The sequence below is a fragment of the Pteropus alecto genome, unplaced genomic scaffold (assembly GCF_000325575.1).
Source record: "Pteropus alecto unplaced genomic scaffold, ASM32557v1 scaffold49, whole genome shotgun sequence".
NCBI classification, from domain to species: domain Eukaryota; kingdom Metazoa; phylum Chordata; class Mammalia; order Chiroptera; family Pteropodidae; genus Pteropus; species Pteropus alecto.
Genome location: NW_006443131.1, coordinates 2,061,971 through 2,075,794, shown reverse-complemented (window position 1 = coordinate 2,075,794; position 13,824 = coordinate 2,061,971). Strand labels below are relative to the sequence as shown.

The following is a 13,824-nucleotide window of genomic DNA, read 5'->3' as shown; positions in this document are numbered from 1 at the left end:
CCGTCCTCCAGCCGGAAAGGAAGCAGGTGCGGTGGCGCCTGCGTGCGTGGTCCCCCACAGCCCTGGGCTGCTGAGCTGGGCCCCTGGGTCTCCAGCGGCCTGGCCTCTCTTTGGTGAGGCCTCGAGCTGCAGCGGCCACCCCTCCCCCACACCCCTGCCGGGTTGACGGGCTTGAAAATTCGTAACGCTTGTTTCCAGAGTTTGGTATCGCTTCAGGCTTCCTGGCCAGGTGGGGGACTTGGACCACGTAAACTTTCTGGTCATCAGACTGCTCGGAGGTCAGCCCGGAGCTGGGATAGTTGACCTTGACATGGGCATTGACTCAAAGATCCTAACAACTTTCAACAGGCTTTGAACTGTCCCCAGGAAAGAGACAGGAGCCAGCCAGGCAGAAGCTTTCCGTGCCCAGGCCCCTGCCCTCCCGTGACCTCTGGGGCACATGCCGTCCGCATTATACTGACAGCGACGTACCTCACACCTAGCGAGTCCAACCCCAAACTCCCACCTTCTCCCCAAAAGTCTTCTCTATCCCCACGGACAGAAACTCCGACCTGGCCTTGGCCTGGGCCAAAAGTCGTGGCCGTCTCCTTGCTCCCCCCTTCTCTGTCCACCTCTCCCACACCCGACGCATCGGGAACGCTCCCCTCCAAACGCTCCCAGGACCCCGCCTTCTCACTGCACCCCCCCAAGGCCACAGCCCGTGACCCCTCCCCAAGGGCCACCACAGCCTCTCACTTAACCGGGCTCCCTCGCCCTCATCCGTTCCCAACCCTGCAGCCCCAGCGATGCCATTAAAATGCACGTCAGACCTCGTCTCTTCCCCCCTCCGGGCCCCGTCTCACCCCGGGCAAAAGCCGAATTCCTCACAACGGGCGACGGAGCCCCGAGAGTCTGTCTGCATTCTGGCCGCACGCCCCCGGGCCCCCCAGCTCCCCACTGCTCGCTGAGTCAGCCCCCGGGGCCCGCTCAGTGTCCACACAGCACACACCAGCCACGCGTCCGCCAAGCCTGGCGACGTGGCTAGGGCAGCGAGCTTTTCAAACATATTTCACTTCCATTAATTTACCTTGAAAACGGACATGTGGGTGTGTGAGCTGCTTCTTCACTATAAAGCTGATGAACTGTAAATACAGACCAGGTTTTCCCCACGAAGATGCAGTGTCCGGCTGAGAGGTGCTGTAAGCTACACACGGACTTCAGAGCCTAGCGCGACGCCCAGAATGTACACTGTTGCAATTTTTTTGATTACACGTTGAAATGGTAACATTTTTACTATATTGGGTTACGTAAAAATAGTAACACTAATTCCCCAATTTTCTTCTTCCTTTCTTTATTAGATTCCCGGACAATGTGAATTTGTCCCCACCCAGTGCCTTCGCCTTGCTATTTCCTGTCCCCGGGGGCCCCCTCCCTCGCCACCTAAGGCTCTTTCCTCACGTCACCTTAGTGAGGCCTTCCCTGGGCACTTACTTAAAATCGCTGCCCTCCCTCCAAGCCCCCTGCCCCGCATCCTGGCTTTGCTCTTCAGGGTAGGATTTATCACCTAATGTCACATAATTTGTGTACACAGTTTATGGTCAGTTTTACCGACTAAAATGTTAAGTTCCTGGGGGTCAGGGACTTTTGTCCTTTGTGGGATTTTTCTGCTGCATCCGTGGTGCCGAGAGCAGTGCTGGCCTGGCATCGGCGTCCAGTGACCATCTTCGCAGTGGATGAAGCGGGTCCACTTCCCGCCTAGGCTTCCTGCTGGGCTGGACGCCTCTCTGGGCAGTGCGGCCACGTAGTAAGTGCCTGATACGTGGCTGCTATTGGGTGGCAGGCGGACCTGTCACCAGGATCCCTGGGGGACAGGGGCAGTTTAGCTGAGTCATCCCAGGGGAGGCAAAGGCAACTACCGGGGTCCTCGAATTGTCCCCCGCTGCCCTCGTTCTGCTCTCCCCACCCCCCAGGAAGGACGGCCGGCAGCCCCACGACCCTGGGCGCTTCGGGGGAACACACGCTTCCTTTCCAACCCGTCGATCTGTTCTCTACCAGCGAGGAGACGGACCTGCTCTACCTCGACCAGAGGCCCGAGCCAGCTCCTGACATTACAGTAATTAAGTCCTGGCGAGGCGGGGGCCGGGAGCCACAGGCTCCGTGCCAGGGCTGGCCTGCCGGGCGGAGGCTGCGGGCGGGGCAGCCGGCCAGAAGGGCTGGTTCTCAGCGGTCTGCTGAGCAGGAGAAAGTCCCCTCGGCTACAAGGCCCCCGCGGCCGCCACTCCTGGCACAAGAAGATAAAACCTCTGGCCGCCGAGAGGCACCTCCAAACAGCAGAGCACCCCTCGGCGTGGGGCACTGCTCCCTCTCCCCGTTCACACCGGGGTTCCAGCCCGTCACCCTCCCCTCATTTTCCCATTTCCAGGGCTAAGACAGAGCCCCAGAAACCACACCCCCACCCGGCCAGGCTCCCCCGGTCACCACACTGTCCACCGGGCCGCGACCTGGGCCCCGAACCACGCTGGTTTTCAGGCACAGTGGTGACCCATTAGTCCCCACAGCTGCCCCCAAGAGGCTACGATTAACCCCCAAGACAACAGGATCGAAGCATCGAAGCCGCTCAAGGGGGCGAGATGTGCGAAAGCTCACAGCGCGCCCCAACAAGCGTCCGTGTCCTGAATAAGATTCGGTGCTGCCTTGGGGTCACGTTCATGGAAAGGGAAAGAAGCTTCCATCTCACGAGAGGGGCACGTCTGCTGGCAGCGGGGACAGAAGCGTTAGACGCGACCCCATCCGCGCTCGTGACTTGACTTCCGCCCGCTGGTCCTCGGCTCGAGTCAACCCCATTTCGCTCCCGAGGGGTCTGCCCATCACTGCGCACAGTGTGGACTCCGTCTGGCGTCTTTGCCCAAACGTCCCCCCACCGGGCCCAGTACCGGGACCAGGAGCGAGGGAAAGCGTCTGGCAGAGCCAGGGCCAGCCTGGGCCAGGAGGGGCAGGTGTCACGGGCCCAGTTATGGGGACCCTGTGTGATCCCATGGCCACTGAGCTCAGGGAAGAAACCACAATGGCAAAGCCCGCCACAGGCCAGCACAGAGCAGAAGCCTGGGCCGCGGGGGCCACAGGGGCCGCGACAAATGCTCCACCTGCCCCTGAGCAAAGGCCGCTGCTCAAGGCCACACGGCCCCACAGCGCACGGCCGGACTGCAGCCCGGTCTGGGGAGAGCGTGAGCCGCTTCGAGGTGAGTAAGCAGAGAGCAACAGCTCTGTCGAGGCGAGGCCCCCGACGCTGACCGGGGAGGGGTCCCCAGAGCCACAGACCTTTGCCCTCCCGGCACCTAGAACGGGGCCTGCCACTCAGCGGCTGTTCGGTGAGACCGAAGCCCCGAATTCCCACATTCCAGCTGCACCCACGCCAGTCACGTCACTTCTCTGGGCCTCGGGGCCCTCTGAAGGGGAGCGAGGCTCTGCCCTACCTTCCTCATACGGTGGGCGGTGTAGGTAGGGCCCTGCCCGTCTGGGCCGGCACACCTAGTGGGCCACTCCGGGAGCTATGATGCCACGCCAGGCCAGATGGGCCCCCAGCTGACCCCAGGGGAGGCCCCCCGGGTCATCCCACCGACGCCATCCAGCTCTGAACCCCTGCAAAGGTGGGAGCCCAACCAGAGCCATGGGCTCACCTGTCGGTGGCTCTGGGCACTCCCACATGGGAGCTATTCGGGGACCAGCTGAGCGAGCCAGCAGCCTACCCCATGGAAGCCAGAAAAGAGAGAAAATGGCTAAGCCCCAATTTGTTAAAATCGGAAATCTTCTTAAAAGGAAGAAAGGCTGGGCCAAGCCCGGCAGGGGAGCCTAATGAGGGCGGCGAGGCTCAGCGTAGGCACGAGGCCGGTGGCCTGGGGCGTGCCAGCCACCGCCACTGACAAACAGGGGACCTGGGGCTCCACGAGTTCGGGACACTGACCCTAAGGTCCCCCGGCATCAAGAGGCTGGGCCAGGACTGGACCCCCGGGCAGTCTCTCTCGCCAGCAGATCACCCGCCTCCAGCTAAACGCCAGACAACAGCTCGGTGCCCAGTGCCCGCGGGCCCTCGGGGGCCAGCGCAGCCCGTCCAGCCCCTGTGGCAGTGCCCTTCAAGGTGGCTTTCCCGTTCATCTGACACTGAGTGCCACGCCTGTCCTTTAAGAAATATGCCTGACAAGCTGACTCAAAAATAACAGATGCCAATTTGCATATTATTTCACACATCATTTGCATGTTGTTCATTTAGTGCCGCCACAGCCCTGCTCAGAACACAACTCTGGTTACCTTGCGACCAGGCCTTATGGGAAAAAAAATGGCCTCCACGCGAGGCCAGCCCTGACCCCCGACCCCGCATGCCCACAGCCCCCACAGCCCTCCGGATTCGAGGCGCCCTTTCGCGGGTCTTAGAGGAAAAACGTGTCCGGAAGACATGGCAAAGTCCCAGCATTTCTCCTCCTCCCTGATCACCTCCTGGTGGCCCTCTCCCGCCGTCCCCCGCCGTCCCCCGCCGTCCCCCACCCTCAGCCTCTTTGCCTCGTCATCATGTGTCCCCTGACCGTCCTCCAGGCCTCACACCTCTGGCCTGGCTTCACGGCTTATTTCTGTTCTCCCTCCACCTGTCCACGCCCGGCGAGCTGTGGCCAGGCCACAGACCGCTGAGTGACTCTGAGTGGAGAATAAGTGGGTCCCATGAGGCGAGAAGGCTCCAGAAGCCCAGGCCAGGCACCCCCTGCAGCCCCGCCTTCCAGGGCACACGCCGCCTCCTCGCCCTTGTGCTGAGTCACCCACGGACACCCATCCAGAAACGTGACTGGCTGAGGCCACTCGACTTTACGAGGAAGGGGGCGCACTGCACACGTGCTCGCCTCGGCCACAGGCCTCCTCTGCGACACCGGCTCACACCTGTGTGGAGGGGCGGCCTGTGCACTCGTTGCCCTCTGTGGTCCTCGGGGCGTCGCTGGAGCATCTAAGCACAGGTTTCATAAAGGCACCAGCTGGCGGACATCAAGGCCACATGTGCCCGGCTCCGTGCTGGGTGTCTTGCCACCGGCAGGGGTGGTCATTCCCTCTGAACATCTGCGAAGCAGGCTTCAAATTCAGTGAAATCCCCGAGGACACCGGCTGGCACGCCACCAAGCCGGAGCCCGAGCCCTCAGCCACCAGCCAGGCCGGCTGTGCCCGCTGAGCCCACCTCGGAGAGAAGCAGAGCGTCAGGCCTCCCAGCCTGCAGGGCGCTGAGCCCCTGGCAATGACAGACAGCGACTGAATGCTGCATCAGCCTATATATACCCGGCTTGGAACCTCCCAGGATGAGAGCAGCCCCCCCCCCACTTAGCCAGGCCCCTCTTACGTCCCACCCTGCCCCACGCTCAGCTCCACTCTACCCACCCTGTCCCCTGTCCTGGCTCCCAGCGTCCCCACACTCGGAAAGGTTCTCTGCCCGTGACCCTCCCATCCTGGCCTGTCTAATCCTTCAGCAGCCACCCCGCCTCCCACAGGAAGCCTCCCCGACGTCCCAAATTGCAGACCCCTTCCGCACTGCTCCCCGAAACCGCAGCCCAGCCCGGGTGGATGGCCCAGGCCCCGGGACAGGAGTTCACTGTCTCTGCGATGGAGCGTGACATATGCACGTTTGGCGGCGGCAGGAGGCTTTGCAGTGCGAAGGGAGCTCCGAGAAACAGACCCCCCAGGGCGGGAACGGACTCGACGAGGGAGCGAGAGCTGGCAGCCCCCCTCACGGCTCTCCCGAGGCAGGGACAGGCTTTGCTGCCCCGCTAGCTGCCGGGGACAGGGCTGAACAAAGCCTCATGCCAGACAAGTGGGAAAGTGGGACTCGAGGAGGAAGAACGTTCTAGAACCAGGGATTGAGAAGCCCTTGGACGTTCCCTTACCCAAATCCCAGCAGAGGCCCTGGGGGTTGGGGCAGGGAGACTGGCCCTGCCCTGAGGCCTGAGCTCGAGCCCCAGAACCGTCTCTCCTGAGACGACACGTGGCAGAGGCCGCCCGGCCTCCTCTGCGACACCGGCTCGCACGGGCCCCCAGGCCACCGTGGGGGCCCAGAGACAGCAGCAGGGAAGCACCTCAGGGGTGTAAATGCTGGGCCGGTGAGGCTCGCTCCACAAGTAGCCCGAGGCCAGTGCGGGAGGAGAGGCCGAGGGAGGCCAGAGGCCCCAGGGCCGTGAGCAAAGGCTTCCAGTCTGGGGCCTGCAGGCTCGGGGGGTGGGGGGGCAGTGCTGGGGGCAGCGGGGTCCTGCAGTCCAGGCCCTTGCCCTGTAGGGTGGCTCTCACCCACACCCGCCCCCCAGCTGTGCCAGCCCGCCAGGGAGGGAGACGGCCTGAGCGCTGACCGTGGGCCTGTCCACAACCTCAGCCTGGACCCAGGCCGCCCCCAGGACACTGTCGTCTCTGGGTACCCGCACTGGCCTCTGCCCGGCCCGTGAACCCCACCTCTCCGCGAGGCCCCTGCCCCAGCGTTCCCATCGTGGGCTCAGGGCCCCAAACCTTGCTCTGCATCTTTGAAGAGCCATACGTGATTTGTCCAGCGGCAGGTGATGGAAGAGGCCTGAACTTGGGGGTCAGTGGCCTGGGTTCTTGTCCCAGGGCTGCCGCCCACTAGCACGGTCCGCTTGGCGCCCCATCTATGCAGGGGGCCTTGCCCGCCACCTGCTTCCAAAACTCAGGTGTGAGGCTAGTGCGGGCCTGGGCCTGCTCACTCGGTCCCTGCCTTACCCTCGCGGGCCCCCGGCCCTCGCCCTCCCCCAGATCCTGGAGGAGCTCCTGGGGGTGAAGGGACAGGGTGGGGGAGGGGCGCCTGAAACCCACGGCCTCCTCAGGGACACCCCCAGCTCCCCAGAGCAGCCTGGTCTCATTTAAAAGGCAATCGGAGGCTTTCTCCTCTTTCTCGCTCTCCCTTTGGGGTTTTGAAAGAGGGAAGAGCAGCGAGCCTGGCGGACCGCAGTGCCTTCGCCAGCGAACACGAGCCCTTCTCTCTCGCTCGCTCATCTGCTCCTCCAAACGTGCCTCACGGCGGCAAAACCGAGGCTCTCGGCACCGATGTGGCACCTCCACGCGGGACCGGGCCTCCCTGCTCGGTGAGGCTGCTCGGACCCCGTGCCCCGCTGCTCCCTGTACCTTGAACCATCGGGAGCAGAGGCCACCGCGGCCTCACGAGCCCCTCCCCGAGGGCGCAGCGAGGGACGACGAGGCCCAGGCCAGCTGCCCGACCGGCCTGCACGGCAGATACGCGCCCGGCGGTGACGCCAGCCCCGGGCGGGGCGACGCTGCCTCTGGGAAGGGAGGTCCGGGCGTCGCGCGAAGCCTTTCCCCGGGACCGTTATAAACAGTGCGATGACACGCAAAGGAGAAGCCTACACGAAAGTTAGCTGTCCCCTCCGTGGGTGACAAACGGTCGACTCATGGCACACAGGCCACAAAGGTTATAAATAAAGTTGGGCGGGAAGAGGGCCCAGCCTGCTCCCGCCCAGAGCCACACTCGCCCCCTCCGGGCCAAGCCCCTCGGCGTGACCCATGAGGACAAACCGCGTGCCTGGGAGCCCCTGGAGCCTTCACGGGCTCCTGCCCCCGCAACGCTGTCCTGTCCTGCAGGGCACCCCACAGGACGGTCCACAGGAGGGGCCTGGCCTTTTCCCACCTTCCCCACACGCCTGACACCACAGACGCCGGTGACCTGAGGCCTCGATCCCAAACATCGGGACATCCCCACAGCCACCCGCCAACCCCGAAGCGGCTCCCGAGTCCAGCGGGAGGTCAGGCCATCCCCACCCCGACCCCTGGCGCCGGACCTCCCGGAGGGCAGGCATCAGAGGAGCTGGGGTCTGGGACCCTAGCCCACCACTCTGGCCGGAGGCTGGGGCGGACTCACTGTCTGGCAATCAAACGGTCAGGGGACTGAGTCCCCTGGGTGTGCGGAGGCCGGCCCTTTTCTGTGCAGCTCCCATAAAGGGGTCCAAGGACAGGAGAGTCACAGGGATAGACAGGAGGCCACACACAGGGTGGGCAGGACAGCTGCATTCGACCCCCACCCGGCTCCTCTGCCCATGGCCTGGGTGGCCTCAGCAGGAGGCCGGGCAGGGGGCAGGAAGTGGGCGGCGGGCGGGAGCGGGCACAGGCGTGCAGAGGGCCAGCTCTGCCCAAGGCAGAACTCAGATGGGCTGGAGTCCTGCCTCGCTGGCGTCCCCCAGCCTCCCTCAGATGACTTCACGGCCTGCGGCCCCTGACAAGCAAGGCCCACCCAGGACTGGCCAGCTGGACGTTGGCCGTGGCTCAGCCACTGGCGGCGTGGAGGGGTCCGCAGCCTGGGAGGACAGGGTGGGCGGGCCCTGGAAGGCAGTGGAGTGGACGCACCTCCGACCAGCTCAGGGAGAACGTAAACGACGCCGAGGACACCCCCATCCCCACCGCCCCACCCCCTCCTGGCGCTCGCGGTGGAGACACGCCACTGAGGTCTCACGATGGCACCCTCAGCACAGCACCTAAGCTCTCAGTGTAAATCCACCTGCGAACGACGAAACGGGACAAAGCCTGGACCCCTCATTCGGCTTCGGGCTTCGGGGCAGCCCAGGATGCCCGGGAGCCGGACAGGGCCACCGCTGGCACCTGGGCGTAAGGACGGACGTCTCCCCGTAATCTAAGCCCCATCTTCCTTCCCTGAAGGAGGCCAGGACCGCTGTGCCCCAATTTCCTACATCCTCACCCTGGTCCCCTTTTACATTTACTTTGAAGACGCTCAGGGACTTGCCACCTTCCTCTCAACAGAGCCAGGCCTGCCTGGTGAGTTCCTCCCCGAGTAACAACATCAGCCAAAGACAGGCAAACAGGAAGGCCACAGCCCGGGGAGCAGGGAGCCTCAGGCAGCATGGGGGCTGGGCTTCAATCACCGGAGGAAAAAGTGTGTCCCTCTCCCCAGGGAACTGCCACCCTCAGGGCAGCATACACAACCTGGCCAAGGTGTTCGAGGTCACCCTATCCATCCTTCTGGATGGGTCAGCAAAGCCAGGCACCCAAAGGAGATGGTCACCCACGCCACCCGGGTCTTCCAAGAGCTCTGGGTTCTCCCTGCTGGTGACTCTCCATTCTAACCCAAACTTCCTGTCACAGTGGATCCGTCTTCTCTACAAGGCCAGGCCAGAGATGCTCACGTCCCCACGACAGATGACAGATGGGAGACGGGCTGGAGAGAGGGGTTCGAGGGCGGAGACGCCCCTCCCTCCACTGACAAGTCCCAGTCCCCCACCCCCACCCCGCGAGGGCCCCAGCCGGTTCTGGAGCCAGAGCTGGAGAGCAGGGGCGAAGCCCTCCCCTCTGCTCTCAGCTGCCTCATCCACAGGCCCCGTTTCTGGGGCAGGCGCCGTTCCGAGCGCCTCCTTGGCAGAGCCAGGACTCCACCGGGCCTGGGTCTGGGAAACAATCCTATCCGCCTCCAGAGGAGAGCGGCAGCGGCCTCGCCCTCCTGCGTCCACGGGGCCTGACACGGGGGACGCCAGAGGATGCTCGCTTCACGGTGACTCGGTGGCGGAGGGGGAGACGGAGGGCCGCGTGAGCGGGGCAAAGTGCGCCCTGCCACTCACAGCGGGGCCAAGCCCCGGGCACACAGGAAGTGGCCGCTGGCAGCTGAGGCGAGGAGGGCCTGCCCAGGGCCTGCCCACTGCAGGCTGCCCGAGGCCAGGGGCTCGGCCACCTAGGCGCAGGGGAAGCCGGCCCCTCGGATCGGCGCCCAGGCCCTCGCCCAGTCCGCTCTCTGACTCTGGGGAAGCCTGACCCCCTGAACGTCCCCTCGAACTCCACCGCATCAGGTGGCACCTGCCCCCAGCCCCTCCCCGGCCAGCAGCACCCTCCCACCGCAGAAGACTCCAGGCACAGACCGAGCCCACACCAGGAGCCGTCCCTAGGACGAGCCTGAGCAGGGCGGTCGCTGGAGGATGGGGTGCTGTCTCACCCGTGCCCCCTCCCCCAGCACTCGGGCCTTCATCAGTTTCCCCCACCGAGGGTTGCGGGTCCCTAGTTGGTGCCGGGAGGGAGCCGGGGCTGTGCTCAGGGCGCTGCCAGGCTCGCTGAGGGGGGACGGCCCCCTTCCGCTGCGTGCCGGGCGGGAGAGGCGGTTCCGAGAGGCGGTTCCGAGCCGCAGGCAGCGAGCAGAAGGACCTGCAGACTCAGGCTCACTACGGGGATGACTAAGTGAGCTGTGATTCCGGGGAAACCCGCTCGCGCGGCTCGCGAGGGCTCAGATCCCCAAGCGCCCAGGAGCCGCTCGGCTGGGCGGCCCCTCTGAGCGGCCAGGTTCCTGGGGGACCCTCCACCGGGGAGTCGCGCTCTGGCTAGGAGGTCTCTGACAGGTCTGCCCAGCGTCTCCAGACGGCCAGCGCCGGGAGAGCCGAGGCTAGGGCTGGGGGAACCCGATCGGCACCTCCCCGTCTCAGCGGCCGGGTCTCAGCGAGGAATGTGACAGTCTCGCAGCAGCTGTGCCCAGCCTGCAGCAAGCTCTATTTGAAACCTCCAACAGCTGAACCCTCCCAGCTCCCAGGGCCGGCCAGCCACCCCCTGCCCCAAACGACAAATAAGTGAGAAATGCAAGCAACAAGCAGGCACGCACGCGCGTGCTCACACGCACCCCAACAAACTGGGGGTGAAGGGCAGATGGGAAAAAACCCACTCGTTCCAGGACCCCCCCAGGCAGAGCGGGACAGACGCGCACCTTCCTCCACCCCCACCGCCCCGGAGGCTGCGAGTCCCAAGCCCCCTCTGGTGGGAACCCCCTCCTCTGCCTCGGACTGGACGAGGCTGGAGCAGACTGGACGGAGTGGGAGGGGACGCCGGGGAAGCCCTGTCATCCCATGGGAAGGAGAGACGCCCCCCCACCCCCCGCTGGTGCCAAGGCGGTGCCCAGCTGCTCCGCCCGGGAAACACCTGTAGCCATTTTTATCAGGGGATGTTTACGAGGCGGCAGCAGCTTTATTCTGAGTCCTCCCTCCCGAGGCAAAGGACGCTCGTCCCCTCCACCTGCGCCCTCACCCTACGCCCCCGGGAGACGCGGGTGCCGGGGCCTCGCCGACTTCGCCCTTAGTCTCCCAGGGACGAGGAGGGAAGCAGGAACTTGGGAAGAGAGGGGACAGACGGAGAGAGAAGGGGCTGGCGTGGAATCCCCGCCCCCCACCCAGACATGCACTTCGTTTTCATCCTCGGGAAGATGGAGTGGCGGGGGGCGGGGCGGGGGGCGAGCAGGGGAGTCGCGGGCGCTGGCGAGCACGCCGAGGCGGCGTGTGATTAACTGGCGCGTCAAGTGCTGGGTTTGCTCTAGGACGAGTGAGCCGGGAGGAGAAAGGCTTCTTCAGAAGGGGCTCTGTCCTCCTCCCAGCGCGGAGCCTGCGGATCAGCCCCGGCGCGAGAGCGAGGAATGCGTCCCCCCCACCCCGGGGTGAGGGACGGAAACCAGGGGAAGTTAGCGCTCGGGATCAGTGAGCCGCCGCCGCTCCCCACGACCGCCTCCCCCCCAGGCTCTCGCTCCCTCCCCACCCCGCCGCTACCTACATATCCCTTTTGTTCGAGGTACGAAGAGAAGCCGCAGCCCTACCTTTGAGTACAAACCCCAGGAGAGCTCGGTCTCTATCACCATAACAACGATTCCAAACATCCCAAAAATGAGAGCATAGTCGCTCAGCCGCTTTCTCTTTTCGAACAGGGCCCTCCTGTGTCCCAGCTTATAGCCGATGTTTTGGGTTTTCCGCTTGTTGGCTTTGGGGAAGGTGGTGCTGCTGGGGGCGGTGCCGGCGTGCTGGTGGTTGTGGGTGGCGTTGGGGTGATGGAGCAGGGTCGGGTGGGCATGGCTGTCCTCCCGGGAGGAGATGACGATCTCGGGGGGATTGCCGGGGCTGAAGAGCTGCAGGGGCTGGCCCTCCGGCTCGGCCTCGATGAGGTTCCTGCGGGAGGTGCTGAGGCGGCTCAGGGGCTTCATCACGCCCCCACTGTACTTGCAGGAGCTCATAGCGATCTCGGTGAAGGGGTTGCTGTCCCGCCGGTGTGCCAGGGGGCTGGCCTGCCGGTGCCGGCCGCCACCAGCAGGCCCACTTGTGGCTGTGGAGCTTGGAGAGTGGCCAAGCAAGTGGTCATTGAGGTTGAGCTGGCTGCCTGGCCTGGAGGAAGGGTGGAGGATGGCGGTGGAGTTGGCCAGCGGGGGGGCCCTGAGAGCGCTGGGGGAGCAGTGCAGCAGGCCGGGGTGCACGGGCTGGCTCTGGGGCTGGCCGAGCGGCGACAGGGGGTGCGGCGGCGGCTGAGGCTGCCGCTGAGGCTGAGGCTGCAACAGGGGTCCCGGGGGCTGCTGGGGGGCTGCTGGTGGCGCTGGCGCTGGCGGCGGCGGCGGCGGCGGCGGCGGCTGCTCATCTCCGGAGGGTGGACAGGGGCACTTGGGGTCCTCATCCAGGTCCCCCACCCCCGAGTCATGGAAGTGCCCAGAAGTGTCCATCTTGGGGCCTGGCTGGAGTCCGTGCAGCACAACCCCCCACCCCAAAGCCACCCTCGCTCCACAGACGTCCTCAAAGAGAGCCAGGCATCCGCGCTCCCAGCCGGCGCGTCTCGGCTCCAGCCCTCTCTCCGTGGCTCGCGTCGGCTCTCTGGGGCTGCCCGGGGTCCAGACGCCGCCGGTCAAGCATGCGTGGCCCTGGGCAGGGAGCGACGGCAGGAGGGGAGCTTGGAGACAGAGGAAGAAGAAGAGGGGAGACAGAACTCCGTCCCGGGAGGTGGCCCCCGGCGGCGCGCGGGGCCGGGCTCCGCTCCGCTCCTCGCTGGCTCTACAGCTTGGCTCGCTCGCTCCTGCCACTTATATTGCAAGCCCGGCCCCCTGCTTAGCCTCGGGCCTCATTGGCTCGGCTTAACTCTCCCACCGCCCCCGGGCTCCGCCCCCACGCAGGCTCCGCCCCCGGGGGGGCCGGCCGCCGGCAGCTCCCAGCCCCCCCACCGCACCCCGGGGCCCCGGCCGCGCAGGGAGGGCTGGGAACTGTAGTTTGCGCTCCCAGCCCGGAGCCGTGAGGCTGCCCTCTTCCCTCCGACAGGTAAAACCCGGGGGCCCACGAGCTAAGGGGTGTCCGCGCACGCGGGCGGAGGGAGGAGGTGCGGGGGGGGGGCTGCGGAAGGAGGGGAGCCGGGCGCCCCGGTGCGGGAGCGGGAAGCGGGGAGGACGGTTATGAATGGCCGGGGTCCGCCACAGGCTTTCACACGCGTTCCCCAGTTCCAGCCTCCGACCACCCGAGGAGGTGGGCGCTGTGTTCCCATTTGACAAACCCACGCTCAGAGGGGTTGAGTGACAACCTCAAGGTCACAGAGGCAGAGGGCACCCCCCGGCCCTGCCTCCAGGTGGGTACGCTCACCTACTGCACCCCCGGGGCGCGACGTGTGTGCAGGCGCCTGTGATTCCTAACGCTCACATCAACCCCATGAAAATGATGTCATCGTTCTACAGCTGAGAAAAAAGATCGCTGAGCCACAGATTAGTAACTTGCAGGTATCACCCAGCTTGTAATTAAGGATTCGAACCCAGGGCCGCGTGACCCCACAGCTCCTCTGCCGCCTCCCGGATGCCTTTCCACTGGGATGCTCAGTGCAAAGTGCTTGCTCCAGTGCCGGCTGGGCAAGAGCCAGAGGCAGGCTGTCGCGGAGGGACCGCCCCCCCCAAAGCAGGATGTGTGCGGGCCCCGGAATCCAGCTGGGCACGGAGTCACCAGAGGGTCTGGCAGGAAGACCGAAGACCCCCGAGGTCACTGCCCACCTGATCTGCCCCGTGGGGCTCTGAGAATCAGAGCTGGGAACAGCTGCTGG

General features: G+C 65.3%; 1 protein-coding gene across 1 annotated transcript in view; it reads right to left on the bottom strand.

Moving 5' to 3' along the window:
* Positions 1–12,790, bottom strand: part of KCNN3 (potassium calcium-activated channel subfamily N member 3) — a 113,153-nt gene extending 100,363 nt beyond the window's left edge. Inside the window, exon 1 of the mRNA XM_006923558.3 lies at positions 11,588–12,790. Within this exon, the coding sequence (XP_006923620.1) occupies positions 11,588–12,475 (888 nt within the window). The 5' untranslated portion in view covers positions 12,476–12,790. The remainder of the gene's footprint in view (positions 1–11,587) is intronic.
* Positions 12,791–13,824: the final 1,034 nt, after the last annotated feature.